Consider the following 22,041-nt stretch of genomic DNA (forward strand, 5'->3'; position numbering starts at 1 on the left):
AGTATGACCACATCAGCACTTAAATGTCTTAATGCTTATTATGGTGTTAAGGTTATACTCAGTCATTAACAGGAAACCCAACTTCCCACACTGAAGCATGAAAACAAATGGTGAGCTTTAGACCTGGTGCTAGCTATGGGCTGAATTTAATAACATGCTCAGGCCTTGGTTTTTCATGACTAATTTGCTCTCAGCACTTTCATACACAGCTGTTCCCATTGCAACAAACCTCTACAGCTTCATACTAATCCCCTTGACACACCTTTCCAGAGGCTGACTGTGGTAACCAGCTCTTAGCATTTCTGGTTTCTGGCAAATGGAATTATAAAAGATAAACAAGACCTGTGGGAGGTGTTTAGTTGCTATCCAGATAACTTGGATCTATAGAATTAACCAAGTTAAATCTCAAGTGTTATAACTCCCTTTGTATCAGTCTGCTCTTAATCAGTTTGTGGTGATATCACCTTTTTTTTTTTACTATCTTATCACAATACACATTGCAATCACAAAAAAATTGAAGTTATATACCCTATACATGCCAAGGTATTCATCTGGGCAAAAAAAAATTACAAGTTATTTTCTCCCCTTACTGCATCTGTAATAACAGAAAACAAAAGGAACATTATCAAAACATGTATGACACAAACTTTAATCCCCCAACAGCTTACCATACTGATCACTTAAGCAGCAATTTCCTCACAACATTTTCCAAGAGCACTGAGCTCTTAACTATATGTTCTGAATCAGCACTGGTAGCAGCCTGCAGACCCCAAGCATTCATGTTGCTAAGTCATAACTTATGCTGCAAGTCTGGGCACAAAAACACATAAAAACACTTCAGCATATACCAGCAGATGCTGTGTGGTAGACAACTGGTCAGAAGCAGCCTGCAATACCACATATTCACGTTTGCAGAAACCAATTCTTCCTCTGTCTCTGGGGTCAAAGGTGCCCCAGCTGTAGGTTAAAGACAGAGAACACCCAAAGCCAAAAGATATATGGGGGGAAAATTAAAGTACTACTAATAATAAAAAGAAAACCAATGTCAGTTGACTTCTTGCTGGGGTTTGCTCAAAAAGCACTGCTGGTCAGGGGGTCCAAGACACAAGGATTAACTGCCTTCCAATCCCACATGCCTACTCTGCTGTTTTTTTCTGGGGTTATTTTCTTCCTAATGGCTGGTATGAGGCAATATTTTTGATTTGTGCTGAACATAGGTTGATAATACAGAGATGCCTTTGTTATTGCTGAGCAGCACTTGGACAACATCAAGGCCCTTTTCTGTTTCTTGAATCGCCCCACTGCTGGGGGTGCACAAGGAGTTGGAAAGAGACAGCCAGGACAGGTGACTCCAGCTGACCAAAGGGATATTCCAGGCCATGTGGCATCATGCTCAGTGTGTAAAGCTGGGGGAAGGAGGAGGCAGGGGGGAATGTTTGGAGGGATGGCTTTGTACCTCCCAAGTCACTATTACATGTGATGGGGCCCTGCTCTCCTGGAGATGGTTGAACACCTGCCTGCCCATGGGAAGTGGCGAATTAATTGTTTGTTTTGCTCTGTATGCAGCTTTTGCTTTACCTATTCAACTGTCTTTATCTCAACCCACAAGTTTTCTCACTTTTAACCCACAAGTTCCTGCACTTACTTTTCCAGATCTCTCTGAGCATGCTGGTGGGGTAGTGAGTGAGTGGTTTGTGTGGGACTATTGCTGGCTGAGGTTAAACCATGATACCTACTTAAATAATGCAGGCAAATCTTATTTTACCTATGCTGCCCTCAACAAAAAATAGGGGTTTATTTATCAAATGTTAATGGTTCTGTAAATATTTACAGCAGTTATTCTTAGCCCAAAGAAAGGGCAAGGGAACTCCCTTTCATGTGGACAGCTTCACAGAAAGATACTTACTATTTGTCCACATCTTGCTTAAATCCTTCTGGTACTGACTGAGCATTTCACCCAGAAGAATAGCTGCTTCTAGCTTTCAACAAACATGCTACCAGAGGGAGACTAAATTCCTGGGATCAGATAATTTCAGCCCCTGAAAAGCACACTGCTACCACAGACAACACTGCAGAGCCACATGCCAACATGACCATTTCCATCATTATACACCACCTTACTCAGCTCACAGTCCATCCTTGATTGCATAAAATGGAATTGCCAGTATTCAGCTTATATTCTAGTTAAAGTAACCAAGCAAAGATTTCTTAACAAGATATGAAGGAATGAAGGAATAAAAGGAAACACAAATGGCTGAATACTAACCTCTTTACTCTTACAGGATGCACTTGGCTAATCCTGTTATAAATGTGCTCCTGATCCTGTGCATATGGGAAAAGAGCAGTGGCTTCTAAAAATAAATCCAGGTCTGATTTTTTCTCCATATCTCAAATTCATATACTAGCTAATGCTGGACACAGGAAACTGTGTATCATATTCCATTTCTATACACCAAGCCAATACTAGAAATTAAATAGTTTCCTAATTAAATTATTCAAAATGCCACAAATTTTCTCACTGAAAAGTGACAGTTTCCTTTGAAATCCCAACTGAACCTCAAAGTACACCCCACTGACACATACAAGATGAAAAATTTGTGAACTGTCTTGCCCACAGCTTGCACTGCTCTATGTCACTCCAGACAGTTCTGCCCATGGCTAGAAGTGTCTCTGCCCTTATTTCACTCCATAAACGTGTGTGGCATGCACAGGAAAGACAGCTGCTGTTATGGAAAGCCAGGGGATAGAATAAAGAAATGGGAAACAGACCTAACACTACAGGGTTCCTTTCTCCCAGTGCCCTGTCTCCAACCGGCCACCATGGAAGTGGCCTCTCCTCTTATCAAAGAATCATAAAATGGTTTGGGTTGGAAGAGGCTTAAAGATCATCTAGTTCCAGCCCATGCCATGGACAGGGACACCTTCCACTAGACCAGGTTGCTCAAAGTCCCATCCAACCTGGCCTTGACCCATGCTTTGAAGGGAGACAAGGTCTCCCAGCACTTTTCTTCATTTCTAGCCTCTGCTGGCTATCTGCCTTGAGCTGTTTTTAACTAAGTGAATTTTTGAGATGGTTAAGATAAGCCAGATGGAAAGCAGGAGCAAAAGAAAAGACTGTAGCACCCTTCATCATTCTGAAGGGCCTCAGCCTATTTTCATCCCCTCAAACATCCTGGTTAATCACAGATTGAAGTTTGTCAGCGAAAGAAGTAAAGAAATCTGTGTGTCCAACGTGCACCTAGTCACAAAACACATGAACTTCAGTCTGAAAAAACAAGACATCTGTCCTCCTGGGCATGGATGACTCCTTTCTGCTCTGCTAGTGGATTATTTGTTAACATAGGAAAACCAAGACAAAGTGGCTCAAGCAGCACTCCCTCCATAGACAGTATTAGAGGTATTTAAAACTTCATAAGCTGCCACACATGGACAAAATGCCCTTTGCCATCATGCTGCAGTATAAACTCAGTGGCAAGAAATGATGGAGCACTTCAAGAGGTATCACAACAGGAAAGATACCTCTCTCTAATTACAGCCTCTGTTCCACTATATCATCCAAAACTAACTGGATTCATTATGAGATACAGAAGGAAATGTGAATGCCAATTTACATTTATTACTGCCTTCAAAACATTAACAGAAAGCAGAGCAGATCAAGAAGATCTGCATTCCCTACCTTAGGAAGACATTTTTTTGTGTTTGAACTGTGACAATTCAACTGTGATTCAACCCAGTAGATAGTTGAACACCACACAGATCTTCACTCACTCCCTCACCCTCCCACAGTGAGACGAGGGAGAGAATAGGAAAAAAGGTGAAATTCCTGACTTTGGGGTGACCTAATTGCAGCCTTCAGGTACCTGAAGGGAGCCAAAAAGAAAGGTGAAGAGAGATTGTTTACAAGAGCCTGGTAGTGACAGGACAAGGGGCAATGGCTCCAACCTGAGAGGAGGCTTAGACTAGATATTAGGAAGAAATGCTTCCCAGTGAGGGTGGTGAGGCACTGGAACAGGCTTCCCAGACAAGTCATGGATGTCCCATCCCTGGAACTGCTCAAGGCCAGGTTGGATGGGGCATTGAGCAATCTGGTCTAATGAAAGGTGCCCCTTCCCACAGCAGGGGGTTGGAACTAGATGACCTTTAAGGTGTCTTCCAATCCAAGCCATTCTACGACTTGAGACAAAGAGAGTTTAATAGAACAGAAAAGACAGGGAAATTAATAATAATAATGATAATAATAATAACAGAATTAGAATATATAAAACAAGTGATGCACAACACAAATGCTCAACACCTGCTGGCTGATGCCCAGCCAGTTCCCAAGCAGTATCTCCCAGACAGCTTTTCACCTAATTTATATAATGAACATGACACTATATGGTATGGAATAATATCCCTTTGGCCAGCTGGGGTCTGCTGTCCCGGCTATGTCACTGCCCAGCTTCTTGTGCCGCCCATCCCCTCAGCTTCCTCACTGGCAGGGCAGTATGAGAAGCTAAAGTCCTTGACATAGCATAACACTGCTTAGGAACAGCTAGAACACCAGTGTTGTCAACATTCTTCTCAACCTAAATCCATAATACAGCACCATATCAGCTACTAGGAAGAAAATTAACTCTATCCCAGTTGAAAATCAGGACAACAATACAGAAAATAATTAAAGGCTTCCAAGCTAGAAATAACTTACTTTTTAGTTCTCAGTCTATAGCTTAAAATGTCAGCAGGTTCTAGCACAGTAAACTCCATAGCAGTAGGCAATTTGTACAAAACTCAAATTCTTGTTAAAACTACAAATTCTCTTAAATAGAAAACACTATCCGAGTATTTGCTGTGCTTTCAGGTTTATTATATGCATGCTCACATCACTCAGCAGCACAAATTCCATCTGTAGTGTATGAGCACAATGTCACCTTTCTGCTGACTTTGCCTGTACATAGCATTTAAGCTGTCTCTCCATCTGCTAAGAAATGGTGAGCCCTGTGCAATATCCATACAGCTCCCTGGACTTTCCGAACAAGTTTGGATGAGCAGCATGAGGGAATTCTAGTGCTTTACAACTTGCATCATGCAGCATCATGTTGCTGGTCTGTCAAACCAGACCTTTCTCCTCGTGAATTCACAGCCTTGCAGTCTGCAAAAACCAGTCACTAAGTCCAGTTCCAGCCTCTATAAATTGTTCAGTTAGAGCTGTTGGGTTGGTTTGTTTGGCTTTTTCTAGCCTGCTATTACACTAAATCTTTATAGGACTTTTTTTTCATTCCCATACTAATGCAGTCTTATCCAGATTTAAGGTGCATTTACTACTTCCAAGTGAAAAAGTTAACCAGAAAATAACGAAAATAATTTCTTTTAGTTCTACATAGTGGAAATAACAATCCAACAAAGACCAGATGAAGTGGTCATAATTCTCAGCAGATAAGAAGCCTCACCAACAATCAGCATTAATAATACTTAATATTTCTGCAACTCTGGGTCCTACATTCCCAGCTTCAAACAGAAAAACATTCAGATTTTAAAAAGGCAAAAAACAAACAACAAAAAAATTCAACTTCCTCATTCTTTAACTGTTCAAATCAAATTCTTCCCAAAAGCAAGCACTTTATTCTGATCAAGGGCAAGTGCAAGCATGATACTTAAAAACCAAGGAGCACACTTAGGAGTTTTATCTAAGATATTTCTTTTACTTCATTGCAGAGCTAAAAGAAAGTAGTACCTAGAACCCACTGCAAGATCTACTGCAAAGTACACACACCTTAATTTCTTATTTTCGTTCATGTAATCACCCTTTAGTGACTTTTCTTTTTCTATGCATTAGCTTACATAAAAATTAGCTAGGATCTACCACAAACACCTTAACTGTGTCTTCTAATACAGAAGAGAAAGAACTGCCAATGGTAATAGATTGATCACTGACAGAACACAATTGCTCTTGTCTGAGGGGGTGTCAAAAATACATGGATCTAACTGTAGGTAAAACAACTTCACAGAATAAAATGTACAGTCTAAATCTGAATGGCCAAAGCATATTCCAGTTAGGATAACCAAGATGCAGGTAAGTGCAGGTACAAAACCAGATTCCATGCACAATTAGAGAAATTGTGCATTCAGATGTGGGAGCTGCAAAGGCTAAGATTTCCTGTTTGGAATTACAATTTGGGTGGAACTCTAGTATTCAGGGCTTTTTCAAGTGGACAAAGAGATCCTTGCCAAAGAGGAAATTTATGAAATTAGCAAGATAACTTAAGCAGAGAAAGAAAATACAGCCAACAATTTTTCCACTAGCAAAATCTTGTTACTGCAGGACAGGCCACCTACAGAAATCACAAGGCTTTGCCTCCCAGGGCTAGAAGAAATGGAAAACTGAATGGAATTATTCCTGGTGCTATTCTGAGAAAGGTGCAAATAACTATCTTCTTGTCTGTTGACTGCACTGACAGTGGCCCTTCTTCCCATTGCATGTTCACAGTACTTTGCAGGATCTGCTTACACAGCCCACCTCCTACTGTGAACAAAGAATTCATGGATTAAACTGAAAAGAGTAGTGAATCCAAACTCTTAGAAAAAGGAGTGCAAGTGTTTCCTTACAGACATCCTGAAGCCTGCTTGATCTCTAAAACTGATAATAAGCTTGAACTATTTCATCAGTTTTATACAGTCTTCATCACTTTGATTTAGCACATCTGTAAGTGAAGAGGGAAGTAGAAAATTCCAAAGAACTGCAGTTTTGTTTTTACCTGGCATTGGCTCCTTTAAGGTCACAGAAGTGCGAGAGCAAAGCTTTCACTACATCGTTGCAGACAACTTTAACTACATCAATGTGACTCAGCCTCTGTCGCAGCTGCTTGGCAATCTCCCAAAAGTCTTCAGAGAGCAGCTGGTACAGCTGCCCCTCATCTCTGCTCAGATGCCCATACCAGGACAGGATGTAATCTCTATAGCTGTAGTCAAACACTGAAAGGAGAAACAAAACAATAAATAGCAAAAACTGCAAAAGGACAAGGCACACCAAGATAGGAAAAATGTAACCCTCAACTCATCTCAAACACTGGATGGGCAATAGGCTTCACATCCACTTCTTACCGAAGAAAGTCAAGCTGGCAAGGTTACAGCAATCTGCACCTAACAGGTTACTGCAGGTCACTTTGCAAAGCAAAGCCTTAAAGTGGATTTGCTCAGACAATCAGGCTACCAGCTACACACAAACCTCAGACTAATACCTGTCTCTCAGCAGTGCCTTCAGTTATATGAACTATCATATAATTTGGCTGTGTCTAAAATGTTGCAGACTGAAGCCAGCTTTCTTTACATAGGAACTGAATAGTCTCCATTCCAAAGTCATGGCTAAAAAGGGGAGGTGGTAATATTTTTGGATTTCCAAAGATATATACAACACAGAACACCACCACAGAAAGTACATTATAGGATCAGAAGAGCTAAGAGAGAACAAGTGGATTAGTGAGACCACATGAACTTAAAAATGACAAAGCATTCCAAACCATACCGACAAGCAATAACAATATTACTGTAATTGCAAATCCCATGGCAACACTGCCTTCTACCATTCTGACTTTGCTTTTTGCCATTTGTATGTCACCAGTTTTACTGATGTTTCACTCAGCAAATGTCCCTGGAAGTCTAAGAGAGCAGGAGGTGGTTCAGAGAGAACACATGAACTATTTAGCAGTTGCAACAAGACGGGGGAAAAGCTGGGGTTGTAAGAGTAAATTTGCATCTATCAGATAATAAAAAGGACGGAATAAAGTCATGTGCCTGGTAATTTGAGCAATTTATTTACTAAACAAGCAGGATTCAAACTTTCATATCAAAAGCCCATCTCATTTGTCAGTGTAAGCCCACAGTGCAAAGTAATCATAAGACTCCATAATTTCTTTCCACTTTGATAGAAGCTGTTTGTTTGGTAAATTATATAAATTATGAAAATCTCCCTGGAACTGGCCACAGTGAACTAACAGCATATTAATAGGCAACAGCTTAGATATTTTCACCTGCCTTTTCAGGCAAAACTAGCAAACCTCAACCAATATAACCTTGATAAAAACATTTCCAGAGAAATGGCTAAAACTGATTAAAGTTTCTAGTCAAATGCTTCTAGTCAAACTAGCTTCCTCAAGTGTATAAAGAAACCGAATCACTTCAATGAGTTTGCTGAAATATATAGTTAAAAGCCTTTTGCTAAGTCATTTCAAGACTTTTTAATTAATAATTCAGAAAAAATTCCACAGTTCTGTAAACAAATATATAACAGGTTTGATGATTTTTTTTTCTAATCCAGGAGAGAAAAAAGTACGCAGAGCCAAACAGCAGGATAGGAACTTCTAAAATACTTTTCTAAAACAGATTAAATATTTCACTGAAAACTCTTACCCACAAATACTAGAGAGTGATAAAAACAGTTATAAAAATAGTGGTCTTCTGATAAGCAAGCAGAGGAATAAACTGTCAAGACACCACAGAACAGAGGAAAAAGCATTTTAGAATCTGAAGTTTTATTACTGTTGAAGATTGCATGCAAGATGTTTTCCATTACCATCTGTATGGCTGATTACCTTCGTCAAGTGAGCAGTTTGCCTTATCTCTCTCTTTGAATGACCACATTCACACCTTCCTCGGGAGGGGGCCTCTGCTGATAACAGACTATTGAATATCAGCGCATGACTGATAAGAACTATAACATCCCATTGTGAGATGCTCCGCCCAGAGGGAGGAGCCAAGCACTGCTACCCCATATACTCTGAGATTCTGAAATTGCAGTTCAGTTTTGTTCTCCACGAGATTCCCCAGAGGAACAGCAGCTACCTTTTCCTCCCGGATCTTCAGAGGAAGACTACAGATTCCCCTTGCTCCAACAGAATCACACCTGATACTTCAGAGGACTGCAGCCACATTTTCAATCGGACTGCCACCAACACCCGGACCCACAGGGTGTCAGGTTGGGTTCTGACTCTGTCAGTGTTGTTCCAGTGGACTGTATTGTTTATTTTATCCTTTTTATTTCTTCCCTATTAAAGAACTGTTATTGCCTGCTCCCATATCTTTGCCTGAGAGCCCCTTAATTTAAAATTGTAGCAATTCGGAGGGGTGGGGAGGGTTTACATTCTCAATTTCAGGGGAGGCTCCTGCCTTCCTTAGCAGACTCCCGTCTTTCCAAACCAAGACAATTACTTATCTCAACTCTTCCAACAAAATACACTTTAAGAATCTATTTTTCCACAGCTGTCCCCACGTCCTTCTGCAGCCACCTTTTTCTAACAGCTTCCTTACTCTCCTCTGTTGCAAGGTCCGAAACACTGTGGAAAGCTGACCACAGCACAGATTCTTCCCTTTCATCTAATCCATAAGAGACCAATAATTTCTCAAGTGTGCTTGCAGCACACTGCATTGTGGAATTTTTTAATCAGCATCACTGGCAGGAAGCAACTATCCAGATTTTCTTACAGACACCCTCTCTAACCTTTGCAAGAGTGCAAAGTAGCTCTTTCTTCAGCATCTTTTGCCCAAGAGGACAAACCATGGTATGGACTGGTGGCTCCTACAGAAGTCTATTCAACAGAACTCTACAAAACAAGAGCACAAGAGCAGAACTTGCATCCTGATCCCTTACAGATGTATTGTCTTTCAGAGAAAAATCTATTCCTAATGGTCATTAATTAATTAATTTTTAAATAAACTATAACATAATTTATACCATATAATTTCTATTATATTATATAATTATTATAATTCAATAAAATTAATAAAATAATTTATTATTTTTTAAGCAACTCCACTCCAAAATGAGCTCCATTTTCAGCACATTACATAATACATTCTTTTTCTTCCTTTTAGCCACTCATGCATTCTGTCATATTCAATACAAAAGAGCCACAAAATCTATTGGCAATATCAAGCTAGAGACAAAAGATCATGAATCATCATCAAAAACCAACCATGCAATTATGAAATATTTCATTTGTGTTTAACTCTGCCTCTTACATACTTTCAAGACCTTAAAAGGATTACACTACTTTAAACCCTATTTTTCTGCACCTGTTAAACTCTCTTACTTTACATGTCTTCTGTAGTTTCCTTGTCACTTCTCAACCTTATTGCCCTTCCTGCATCACAACAGTGCTGTTCTCTATAAAATTCAGGGTTCTTCAGAGCCCAGCATGTATGCCCAAGTGAGCAGTGAGACAGCTTTTAAACAAATAAAATTTTAACAAGACACCAGCCACAGACACTGACAGCAGCCAGTTTAAGACTGGGTAAGACAGTGCCTTGTGTCATCCTGGCCTTGGGGTGCAGCTGCTGCTTTCGTTTCATGCCCATTGATGCAGCTGGTGCTTTTTCAGCACTCTAAGGAAATACAGAAAACAAGTGTAACAAATTCATAGAGAGCAGCTTGATCCCTTCAGAGAAGAAATCTGCTCATGCATCTATTCTCATTCTTTTTATACTACATGTTCTCTAAAGCATTGAAAACAACAGTCAGAAGACAAGAAAGGAATAAAAAAAGAAGCAAAACATATTCAGGACAGAACCTTACTACCACTAAGTCATCCACTACAATCATAAAACAAATTTCTTCTGATCAAATCAAATGCAGTGACCACAATCAGTCTGGTGCAAAACCGTAGAAATTTCTACTGGGTTTCCTAAATTAGTTCAGAAGATCCAAATCCCAAGTTATTACAATGTGATTTAATGCCATTCCCATGTGAAATTGAAGTTGAGCCTGTTCAACTACCCTTTTTAAACACTGTAAACTGGAACAGTGTTGGGAGTAGAGAGCCAGAAGCTTGTGTGGAGGTCCAGTGAAGACACCCCTCTAGACCCTTCCCCCATTCCCGCACATGTCCTACAGTAACTGCTATCCCTTTTTCCACATTCATGCATTGAGAGGTTCAGTGGCACCGCCAGGGTCTGCAGGTCAGACTGGTTTCAAATCTGCAACTGGCAGAGCTTCACAATAAACAGTTTTTATATTGCTAAGATTCATTATACTTTATTAAAAATAACAAAAATCTGAATAACAAGGATTAAATGCCTACTCTTTTTCTCAAAGGAATATTTAAAAACAGAGAATATTCTATGCAAATGCAGACAGACTTCCAAGTTTCAACAAGAAGTAACTGTGCTTTCCTGAAAACCCTGGAGAAGCCACAACCACGACGTTAATTTATAGTTAAATCCAAAACTCTCCTGTGACTGCATGAACAAATGGAAAAAAGGTATAGCTACAACACTGCCTTGAGGTATTCTAGAGCAAGAAGTATTACAACCCACAAAAGAGAAATACAAGGGTAATGTGAATTGTGTTAGGATCCTGTAGTAAGAAACCACCTTCAAAAAGCCAAGAATCATCACCAGAATTCTGTGCTACTACAACACTACATCTAACATGCATGATGGGGTTATAATAAGCTATACTTTTAGAAAAATTCTTTCAATAAAAAACTAATAGAAAAAAATGACAGACTATACCACAACCAAATACCTCTCAAAGTACTGTTCTAGAGAAGTTAATGCTAAATGCTTATTTACTTCTTATAGCCACTACCTTTTCCCCTGCCAAAAGCCAATTCAGACCAAAAAAGAAAAACCCAAACAACAAGAAAGAATGACAACAAAAACCTGAAAGAAAATTTAAAACCCCTACATTAAAGGTGGGTTTACAATTACTAATAAAATTACTAATAATTACTCTGAATATTCAGTTTTATGATTTCCAAGACATTAACATTTAAATTGAAAGAGATGAAAGACATTTTCCACTTATTGTATTTTAAATTTCATTAAGTTTTAGCTATACAAGAGGATGAGGTTTTATGCTTATTAGCTTTACTGAAGTTTCTCATGGCCACTAAATCTTTACTTAGACCATGGTGTAAAAGGCTGACAAAATGATGTCTAAATGCCAACATTTCAGTGGTGAAATAGCAATAGTGGTTTAAAGATTTCAGTGCTCTTCTAAAGTTTGTGTTTGGAAAACCACTAGCATTTCTTGGTTTATTTCTATATTCAAATTCTATGAAACTGACAGGTTTAATAGGCTACATGCTATCATTGTGCATGGATGGATTGGTCCTGTGCAAAAGGACCCCTGACAGTATCCCAATTCCCCAGTCTTTGGTCCACTTTTGTTAAAAATTTCCTGGCATTTGTGTCTTTACTGTTTTTTATGCAGAAAAAAAATCATAAAAATATATAAACAATAGAGAAATAATATAGTAAATGTAGTAAAATAAAATCAGACAAATTTATGCCCAAATAATTTTCCACATGCACCCTTTACGAAGAGTTCTTAGTTTCAAATGTTTGAATCCCAACAGCACAGAGAACATAAATTCAAGTTGGTTTGCTGATATTGTGGACCAAAAAAAAAATTGTTTTGAAAGCTGTTTATTGAAAAAAAAAATTTTAAAATAAATTAAAATAAATAAATTTTTAAAACCCACCAGCTTTTCAAATAGAGAACAGCGGGAATTCTTTTTCTAAAAAAACCAATTTCAGTAGAGAAAAAAATAATTTATTTTTAAATTTTAAAACCAGCTTTTCAAATAGAGAGCAGCAGGAGTTCTTTTTCTAAATATCAATATGCACATATTAAGTTGGGAAATGAGACATAGTTTCTCCCAGTCTTTCTGTAAAGGAAGTACAACCTTACATCCCTAACAGAGTTAGATCCTAAGGGATCAACACAGATAGGCAAGATCTAATCCATAGAAAGAATCTAATTAAATACCCAAAATATTTCCAAAAAGGCAGCGCTGAAGGAAGACAACCCACTCCAAAAGAAGAGATGGCTCTCCAGCAGGAAATATTTTAAGATCTAAGAACCAGGTGAATTTTCGCAGCAGAACAATTTCACCAGTAGAGCTCTGCCAGGATTTGAGCTATGGCCTGTACTTTTCTACTTACTCAAAAATGACCCAGTGAAGCAGCTAAGTGATATGAAGACCATTCTTCTTGGCACTGCTAAAACTGCAGAGACAAAGAGTGACTGTGAAAAACAACAAAAAGACCACAGGACTTGGAGCAATAAAAGCAGAAAATTAAATTCAGTTCCTGGGAGGTCAGCTACCCCCCCAGCAGATCAATCTCCTGGCAGCTGCAGCCTCAGCCCAAGCAGTACACACTGTGCACAGCAGCACCAGAGGCACTGGGCACAGCTTCTCTCAGGAGACCTCTTAGCACACCACTGTGCGCATGGAATCCAGACAGGCAGCAGGTAGCACTAAAGGGTATTTGTAGAAGTGGCTTATCTTCTCTTTTTGTAAGGTAAACGAAGGTCAAACAAAAATCAAATCAATCTCTCAACAGAAAGCATGAAAAGTACTGAAAAAAACATATTTCAATGTTAGTTACTCAAGTACTAGCAGCTGAAAAGACGACTTGGGGTTGACAACTAAAGGCCTTATCTTTCTGCCATACTCAACATGGAAAATCTCTTTGTAACCTTGCACTTGTTCTGATTTTGAACACTTAGATTTCATAAACCACAACACATGGTGGCAGAGCTAATTCACAGCTTTCCCCCGCCTTGTATCTACAGCTAAGGCACGTATCTCATAATTGAAAATAAAGCAGCACTCTAAAGCACCAACCTGTTACACTGCTCTGGTCTTGATAGAAAATAACAAAGGCAGTTAGGGTGGAGCTGTAAACCAACATATACAGAGCTCCTTCTTGGTGGCGTTTAGTATGAGGCACGCTGTAAAAGGATGATCCCCAACAATTCTATTACAGCAAGACAAGAAGCTGTATAAGACACAGGCAACTATTATCAGCCAGTGACCATCACAAGAAAACTATCTAAACATCCACTAGTTATGGAAATAAGACTGAAGGTTGGAACAGAAACGTGGGTGACTCCTTCAGTTAAACCAAGGATATGACCAAGGATCTTTCCAACTACATTAACAGACTATGATGGGAACATCAGGAAAAACACAGCAAAGCAGGTGGTAGCTTGAAGCGACACAGACCCTCAGGTGAACCACACTAAACTCAGAGAGAAAAGACCACACAGCATGCTATAACACCAGCAAAAGCACGGCATGACCAACAGACAACAGGCAGTTCTGGAGGGGGGCAAGGTAGTTAGCAACTAACAGTAAACCCCAGGCCAACTCAATTACACAGTGATGAAACAGAGCTGAAGAAATCAGAATTAACCAAAGGGCTGTCTCTTCACACCCAGCAACAACATTTCTGAAATCAGATGACATCATCCATGCATCTCAAAGGTAATGTAAAAAGAAGTAAAATCTGTTAAGGGGAAAAAAAAAAAAAACCACCAAAAAACCCACAACCCAAAACCTCAAGAGGCACTAAGACTCCAAATTGGTCCCCAAGATTGAAACTTCATTACAACTGAATGTCTCCTAGCTAAATGAATAAGGCTTTCTAAAGCATTTTGTTGAGTAGCACATTACACCTAGACAGTAAAAAGTTGTCCAAAGTTCCTGGGATTTATAAATGCTTTAATCCTAATTAATGCAAGATTGGAAACACAAATACAGATGGTATTTTTTATATTACTAGTAATAAAGTTTTATTTAACCACAAACTTGCGGGGGGGGGGAACACCATTCACATCAAGACAACTACAAATTTCAGAACTGGCACAGGCAAGAAGGCCTGTCTATTTTCATAGAGACTGATCATTTTGTGCTAATAAAAAATAAACTCTTGCTTTTGGATTGCATTCAGTATTTCAAAATGATTGCATTCAGTATCTCAAACTGAAGATGACTCAGTCAGTCACCTTTCAAACCAAAAACACTCTGTATGGTAGAGCAAAAAGTACAGTCTCATCTTTGTCAAACTGCAAAACAGAGAATTTGGCTTCATCACTTAGGCCTGGAAGAAATAAAACAAAATCTGACAAGTTTGCTTTCCAAAATTCAGCGTGAGAATGGAAGGTAAAAACTACTCTGAAAAAAAAATAGCAGAAAGGCATGAGCTGTCACAGCATAAGGTACTTAACTCGGAAAAATGAATCATTTAAGTATTAGTAACTTTCTTTCAGCCTTACTGAGTAGGGATGGCCTCATGCATCCATCACCATGACATAGGTAGGTAGTGCTCTAATTTTATAATTTTGCTACATACCCTGCTAATAGCTATTCATAAAAATAACTTTAAAAACATAACAAGTTGTCATAAGACAACCAACCCATTTAAAGCAATGATAATTTTCAAAGACACTCTCAATTTATGAAAAATACAGGAAAAAGTGCTGCAAAGAAATCTTAAAGGAAAAAGTATTCAAAATTAGATAAAATATTTTAAAAAGGCTGATACACTCTATCAGCCAGAAATACAAATGTTGATTTTAGATTAAGTTTTAATGGCAAGAATTGCACTAAATAAGAAGACTGTATGCAAGAGTCTACAGGATTTCTCAGTTCAGGAAAACCAGTCAAGAATATTTTAAGTGTTACCCCTTTGCTTTGTGCAGAAGTATTAAGGACTGTATTTCAATGTATTTCTGTAAAAAAACAACCACTACAAAGACAAGATATCAGCTGAATAGCAAAAGCAACATCACATTACTTACTACAGTGGATTTCTTGAGAAGACTAAGACCTTGCCATTACATTTTATATCATGGAAGAAACCAGGGTCATATTCTAAAGTCTTAGAATATTGTGCAGTTATGGTTTGCTAAAAGGACAAGAGATATTCAGACTCTAATGAACCTACGACTCACCTTCTTTCAGTGCTTTATCCATATTGTGAGAAATAACCACTCTCCTTGATTGGATTGAGTCATGAGAGCTTCCAGACCAATTACTCTGAAATTAAAACAGAACATACATGATAAGAGGAAGGAAGAAATAAACTAAAAGTTACAGAAGGAATAAAACTGGAATTCAAGGCAATAGTACTGTATTATTTGGTCTTTATACAAATATTGTCACCTCATATGGAAAAACAGGAGTGTCAATTGTCTATGAGGTTATTATACATTGTTCATTAAGCAGATATTAATACTTGTGCATCACACATTGTACAACTTGCAAAATTATCTTAAGTGAAAGTTTTTTTGGTAGAAAGGAGCTGTATTCATTTGCAAGACAGTGCACTGAGGATAGGACAGGCATGTAACAAAACAACTGAAACTCTTTCATTCAGTATTTTCACAGCAAATAGAATATTTTTATAGCCTACTGTGACAATGGACTTCATTTATCCTTGTAAACTACTTTTAAAACAAAAGAGAAGCCTTTAGATCTCCTACTGTAATTTTGGTTCACATTTTTTTGGGCTTCTTTCTTCAAAGATACTTTTGGCCCTCTGCATTTTAAGCTGCTGTCCTACACAAATATTTGTCTTTATTGAAGTATTCACTCCCACAGTGTCCAAACAGGTGGGCGGATGGAGAAACATTTTTCAGGGTATAGACAAAGAGCAGTGACTCATGATGTATTTATATAGAAAGGAGTATAATTCAAAACAGAAATAGAAACTGTTCCCACTGTCAATCAGCTTGGAGCTCACTCTGCTTCCTAAAGGGAAAGCACTTCAGAAACATCCCCATCCCTCCAACATTACCACACAGAAAACAGGAAAGCAGCATAAATATGAAGTAAAAACACTGTTTAATGTTCTTATAGGTAATGTACTGTTATTTCAGCCAATTTGCAGGCTAATATTCTGTATTCTGGTTTAATGTTTTTTGCCTACTTCAGATAAGTGCGTGTAGAATCTAACAAAGTTCATCTAATAGAACATAGATAAAGGAGTCTGTGCACTACTTTTAACAGCAAAATAAATCTTTTCAGGCTCACTCACACCTATCACACAGCAAAGTGACTTGGAAAGGTACTTTCCCTGCCTTGAGTGCCCCCCTGTCCACAGATGATTTGTTCCACCTTTTGGATGAATGCAGCAACACTCCCTAGAGTTCTTCCAGTTACAATTCTGAGACCAGGGCTGTGTCTTTCAGCTGATTTCTGCCCTCCTCCACAACACTACCGATGGCAGGAGCAGCAAGACTTCAGCACATTTGCCTCATCTGCAGTCCCCCCTCACTATTAAGACTATAGTTAATGAGGTGTAAGAATAGAGTATTTAGTGAACCACTATAGATTTCCAAGCCCCTTTTTGATCTGACCACTGGTAAAAGTTTCAGCCATACCCAGCTAAACAGTAGGGAAAAGTATTTTTTCTCTTTGTAAGGTCACCTAACACTATTTGTAAGGCTCCAATACATCATCTCTGGCTGCTAATGTTATCACACTTCTTCAACACAAAGCTGTGTTAATGCCAGTCACACAATTACTTCAGGATTTTTCTGCTTTATTTGCAGCAGGAAACTGCATTATTTAAAAAATTAAAAAGAGAAGACTCATAGAGACATGAAATACCCAAGTACGCTAGGGGAAGGGAAAACCCAATTAAACAAACTCACTCAGGTCTTTCTGTGAAGAAAGAACTCCTAAACATGAGCCAACAATCCATACTCAAGATCCATGCTCAACATACTCCATCTTCCTTAACACTCATGCCAGCTTGGGTATCCTACAAGGCTAATCCTTCTGCTGAACTGAGTCCTACCTGCATGGAGGTCAGTGACCTCAAGCTAACTTAGGCATCTACAGTTGCATCACATACATTGCAGGAAGCATTTTTTATGGCCTAAAGCATCCGTAAGTGCTCAAATGTAGTGCTCACCAAATTACTCCTTTCAAAACTAGTTTAAACAGAAGTTAAAAAAAAAAAAAAAAGAAAGAAAGCAACCTTCAGAGGGGATCGGGGATCAGCTGCAAGAAGTAGCTTGTTCCACTATTAACTTATGATTCTGGATTACTTCAGGTTTAAGAACTCAACTTCAGGGAGACCTTACTGCTGTCTCCAACTACTGAATGACAGGATACAGAGAAAAGGGAGCCAGACTCTTTTTGCAGATGCACAGGACATTAGGAAACATTGCAACACAGGAAATTTCCATCACAAGACAAAACTATTTTAATCATGAGGCTGCTCAAGTATCAGAATTGGAGTGCTGACAGGCTGTGGGGTCTCCATCTCTCAATCTTCCTCACTCTGAGCAAGAGAACTAGATGTCCCCCAGACATTCCTTTCAACCTAAACTATTAATGATCCTTGATGACCCTTCAGAGAGCTGTTAATTAAATTTCATTATTCATAATATACCAGATCTAAAGGTGCCTTGTCTAAAACAACTGATCAAACTTATTTTTTCTTCCCATTCTATGAACTTGCATTTAGTAGAATCAAGACTTAAGCCTTGTTAGTTTAGGTTTGCTTTCAAAAAGTACTGTTTCTGTGACAATAAAAGTGATGAATTAATTAAATAAGCAGGCACTCCCAAGTTAGATGACATATGGCAGCAAACACCTTAAAACAACAGTAACAACCTGGTAATGCTGATAACCAACATCTGTGATAACAGAAGGATTTCAGAAAATTCACAGTCCAAGCTCAGCCCTAACAGCTGAGAGAATGAAAAATACAGCATATTTCACTGAAAGACTTTCTTCCCACCCCTGACTCACGTCAGATAGAGGGCATATGTAGAAAAGAGTTTCCACTAGGAAAGCTTAGATTTGAATGTTTTCACATTTTTCTTCATGTCATTCATCTAAAGAAAAATGGTGCTAGGCTTCATGAAATAGTTGGCATGACCCTGACTGAGCCAAAAACATTTGTAAATTGATTTAACACAGTCAAAGCTGTAGTTTAGATGCTCTTTTATGCAGAATAAAACCTGGCATGTTCCTCTAAGTCCTGACTTGCACTATCACAGCCCTCAATAACTTATCTTTTTTAAATTGGTGTCAAGACAATTGGGTTCCTGTCTGTAGATTTCATTGGTAAGTAATGACAGAAACCAGACTGAAACATAAATAAAACTTAACAAAAGGACTTGAAGGGGTAGGGGTGGAGAACATTTACATGCTAAGAATGAGGTTGCTAACAAACAGGGAGGCCTGTTTCCTGGAACACTTCGAGTTTTCCTCAGTTTTGACTTTGCTTACAGGCTGAAAAAAAGGATGTGTGCATTTCCTGTAGACTTCTGAACAACACTCATTGTTTGATACTTTTGAAAACTATTTATGATGAACAACGGTCTGAATGGGTCAAGAAACAAAAAGCCTGACACTGAACCTCAAATTTTGTCCTAGGTTCAGTCTCCTAGGGATTCAAAAATTAAGTAAATGTCATTTATTGGTTTAAACTATATAAGTGATTTTAAATTAGCTCTGAAGACAACAATAAATGTTAAATGAAAAAGAATTAAGAAATTATTTCAGCAACAATACTCAATAAATGGCAAAGCACAGAGAACACAGGAGTACCTTCCACTATCAAGAAATTCATTCACAACACTTGGTATCAAATGCAATTTTTAAAACACAGCAGCAGAAAGCCAGGCATCTGCTACAGGCACACCACATGCAGCTTTACTCTGCCATGGAATTAAGGCCAGAAGCAGAGAAAAATTTACAATTATTCCTATTACATTAACTCAATTACAACAAAACTAGAGCAGAGATCACGACAGATGCCACAATATAAATGGGCATTGTGGATGAGACACTTTAATCACTGATCTAAAAGGGAAAGGCTGCATCTAATTCAGCATACACAAACCAACCAGTTACTCATAGTTACTTGTTCCTCCCACTGTTGCCCTATCAACTTTCCTCTTATCTTTGTAAAACATACATTAACATCAGACTAGACCTTGATAACAAAGAGTCACAGCCTCAAACAATACTTCACTGAACTCCTCGTAAATTCATATTTAACAGATGTGGATAGATGTGTTCTTATCCCCATATTACTTCATATAGATGTTCTTATCCAAACATTATTTCAACTAATGATGCAAAAACAAATTTATGTTCACTAGAGTTAATACTTTTTAATCTATACTTATAGTCTACTTGAGATTACAAGGTAAGCATGTATGTGTCACAGTCAGCATTAACAGATACCATAACTACCAATTTTAAAGTCAACATACTTAAAGCATGTTAATCCTACTATCTTAAGCATCATTATCCCAGTAATTTTATGATATCATCTCATTATTTCTACTAATTATTTCTTCCAGTAGCTCCTGGAATATGTAAACTCTTTTTATCAGATGGGGATCTTCAATCTTAGCTGTACCATGTTTAAAACTGGTAAAACTGCAGCAATGTAAAAACTTTACAATCAGGACAGAACTTTCTTCACTTGAAATTTCATAGAATACCAGACAGTTAAGAATAAGAATATGAAAATGAAACATTTCTCAGGTACTACTTCCATTCCATCAGTACAACCAAGAAATAATTGGTAAGTTAGCATTCTAATCACTGATCAGCAAGAAATACAGTGTTGTCCTGTGCTGGAATTTTTAATATTGCCATCAAAATAAAGCCTTCAATGAATTCTCAAGGTACAGGCATAGCCCCAGTTCACTGAACATTTCCACACTCTCCTCCTCTGTAAAAAGAGATGACAAGAACCTATGGTCTATACTTCAAGGCCAAAAGAGCCATATGGCATGAAAACTAAATTGCTGGCAAGCCAGAAAAGCCAGCACAAAATCATGCTTGAGCTGCAGTCTCAGCTTAGCAACCAGAGAGAAACTCCTGAAAGGTCTATTGCTATACCCTCCCTCACATGACTTTTCACCATACACACATTTTATAGGGTTTTCTGTTTTCAAGAGCACCACAAAACCACCACAAAAGCATGCTACATAAACCATCATCATTAATTTTATTACCATTAACTTGTTCTGTTTCACTGTGCTTATTTAATAGGGGAAAAAATGGTATAGAACGACTGGTCACAAAAACTTTGCATAGACACAACACAAATCTGTTCCCCTTATGACTACATGATTTCTTTATCTTTTTGGCCACTTGAAGTAACAGCTTGGGAGAGGATACAGTGTTCTATGTAACTGGCTCTTTCCTTCGGTAGCTTCTCCTTTGCAGAGAGCAAGAAACCAAGACTTGGCAATACAAGAGAACTTCATGTGATTTTATTTTCAGAATGTTTCTGATACATGCCTATACTATTTTCAATGTCAAAGCATACCTTGAATGCAGGATGTCTTCACTCTTGACCTTATTACAGAGGTTTTATAGCCACCCTTAGGATTTCCCTGCAAGAGACCTGGACAGCAAGATCTCTAGGAGCCCACCACCCATCCTTACTGACTCAGCAGAGTTTGGTTATCAGGAGAAATGAGATAACTCCCTAGTTATGTTTTCAATCACAAAACACTGTTTGTGTGAGAAGCAGTCCCTACAAAGGTAAAAACAGCCCATTCACAGCAAAATATGAGATGTCAATCCAACACAAAGTCGAGAAAATTAAATGTCAAGAACAATAAAATGCAGAGCTGACAACAAAGGATCCAATGAAAGGAATCAGAAAGGACTACATGACAAGACAAGAAATCTCTAAATATACATGATGAATAAAAGAAATCTATAAACATACATGATGATGAAAAATGTGTGGAAAACTAAGTCTGCTCACTGCTAAGGAGTTATGGGACAAAGAAGTGAGTGACAGAGTCTGAAAAACATTTAATTTCCTGAGGTCAGACTCCTGTAATAAAGTTATCACTCCAAAGTTACACCTGCAGGTAATCAACATACGCAGTCCTAACTAAGTTCCAATTCTGAAAAGGCTTATAAATCCCAAATTATAACAGATGTTCCACAGACCCCTAAAAATACACTGTACCAGAAATGTCCAAACCACAGGCCTCTGTGAAGTATAGCAGAACATTTTAAAATGTTGAGGGAATGTTGCATGAATTGCAAGTGTTCATGGAATTGGTAGAAATTGCTAAAACATATTTTCATTATTTTGATTTCAGGACTTTCCTAGTAGTAAACTCAACCAGACCAAAGGCTCATTGCTGACCTGCCTATAAATGAGACAGAACTAAGAATAAATGCATGAGACTCTGAGTTCTGTTAAAAACTCACTAAACATATCTTCTCCTTTCAATCCAGAAACAACCCATCAATTAAAAGACTGGCAGCAGAT

At 38.3% G+C, this 22,041-nt stretch overlaps 1 protein-coding gene across 1 annotated transcript in view; it reads right to left on the reverse strand.

Moving 5' to 3' along the window:
- SNX25 (sorting nexin 25) overlaps window positions 1-22,041 on the reverse strand; it is an 85,236-nt gene that overhangs the window by 57,410 nt on the left and 5,785 nt on the right. Inside the window, exons 2-3 of the mRNA XM_030947162.1 lie at window positions 15,719-15,803; window positions 6,735-6,951 (exon numbers count right to left, since the gene is read on the reverse strand). Of these exons, the coding sequence (XP_030803022.1) occupies window positions 6,735-6,951; window positions 15,719-15,803 (302 nt within the window). The remainder of the gene's footprint in view (window positions 1-6,734; window positions 6,952-15,718; window positions 15,804-22,041) is intronic.

This window comes from Camarhynchus parvulus, chromosome 4, assembly GCF_901933205.1.
Source record: "Camarhynchus parvulus chromosome 4, STF_HiC, whole genome shotgun sequence".
In the NCBI taxonomy this organism is placed as follows: domain Eukaryota; kingdom Metazoa; phylum Chordata; class Aves; order Passeriformes; family Thraupidae; genus Camarhynchus; species Camarhynchus parvulus.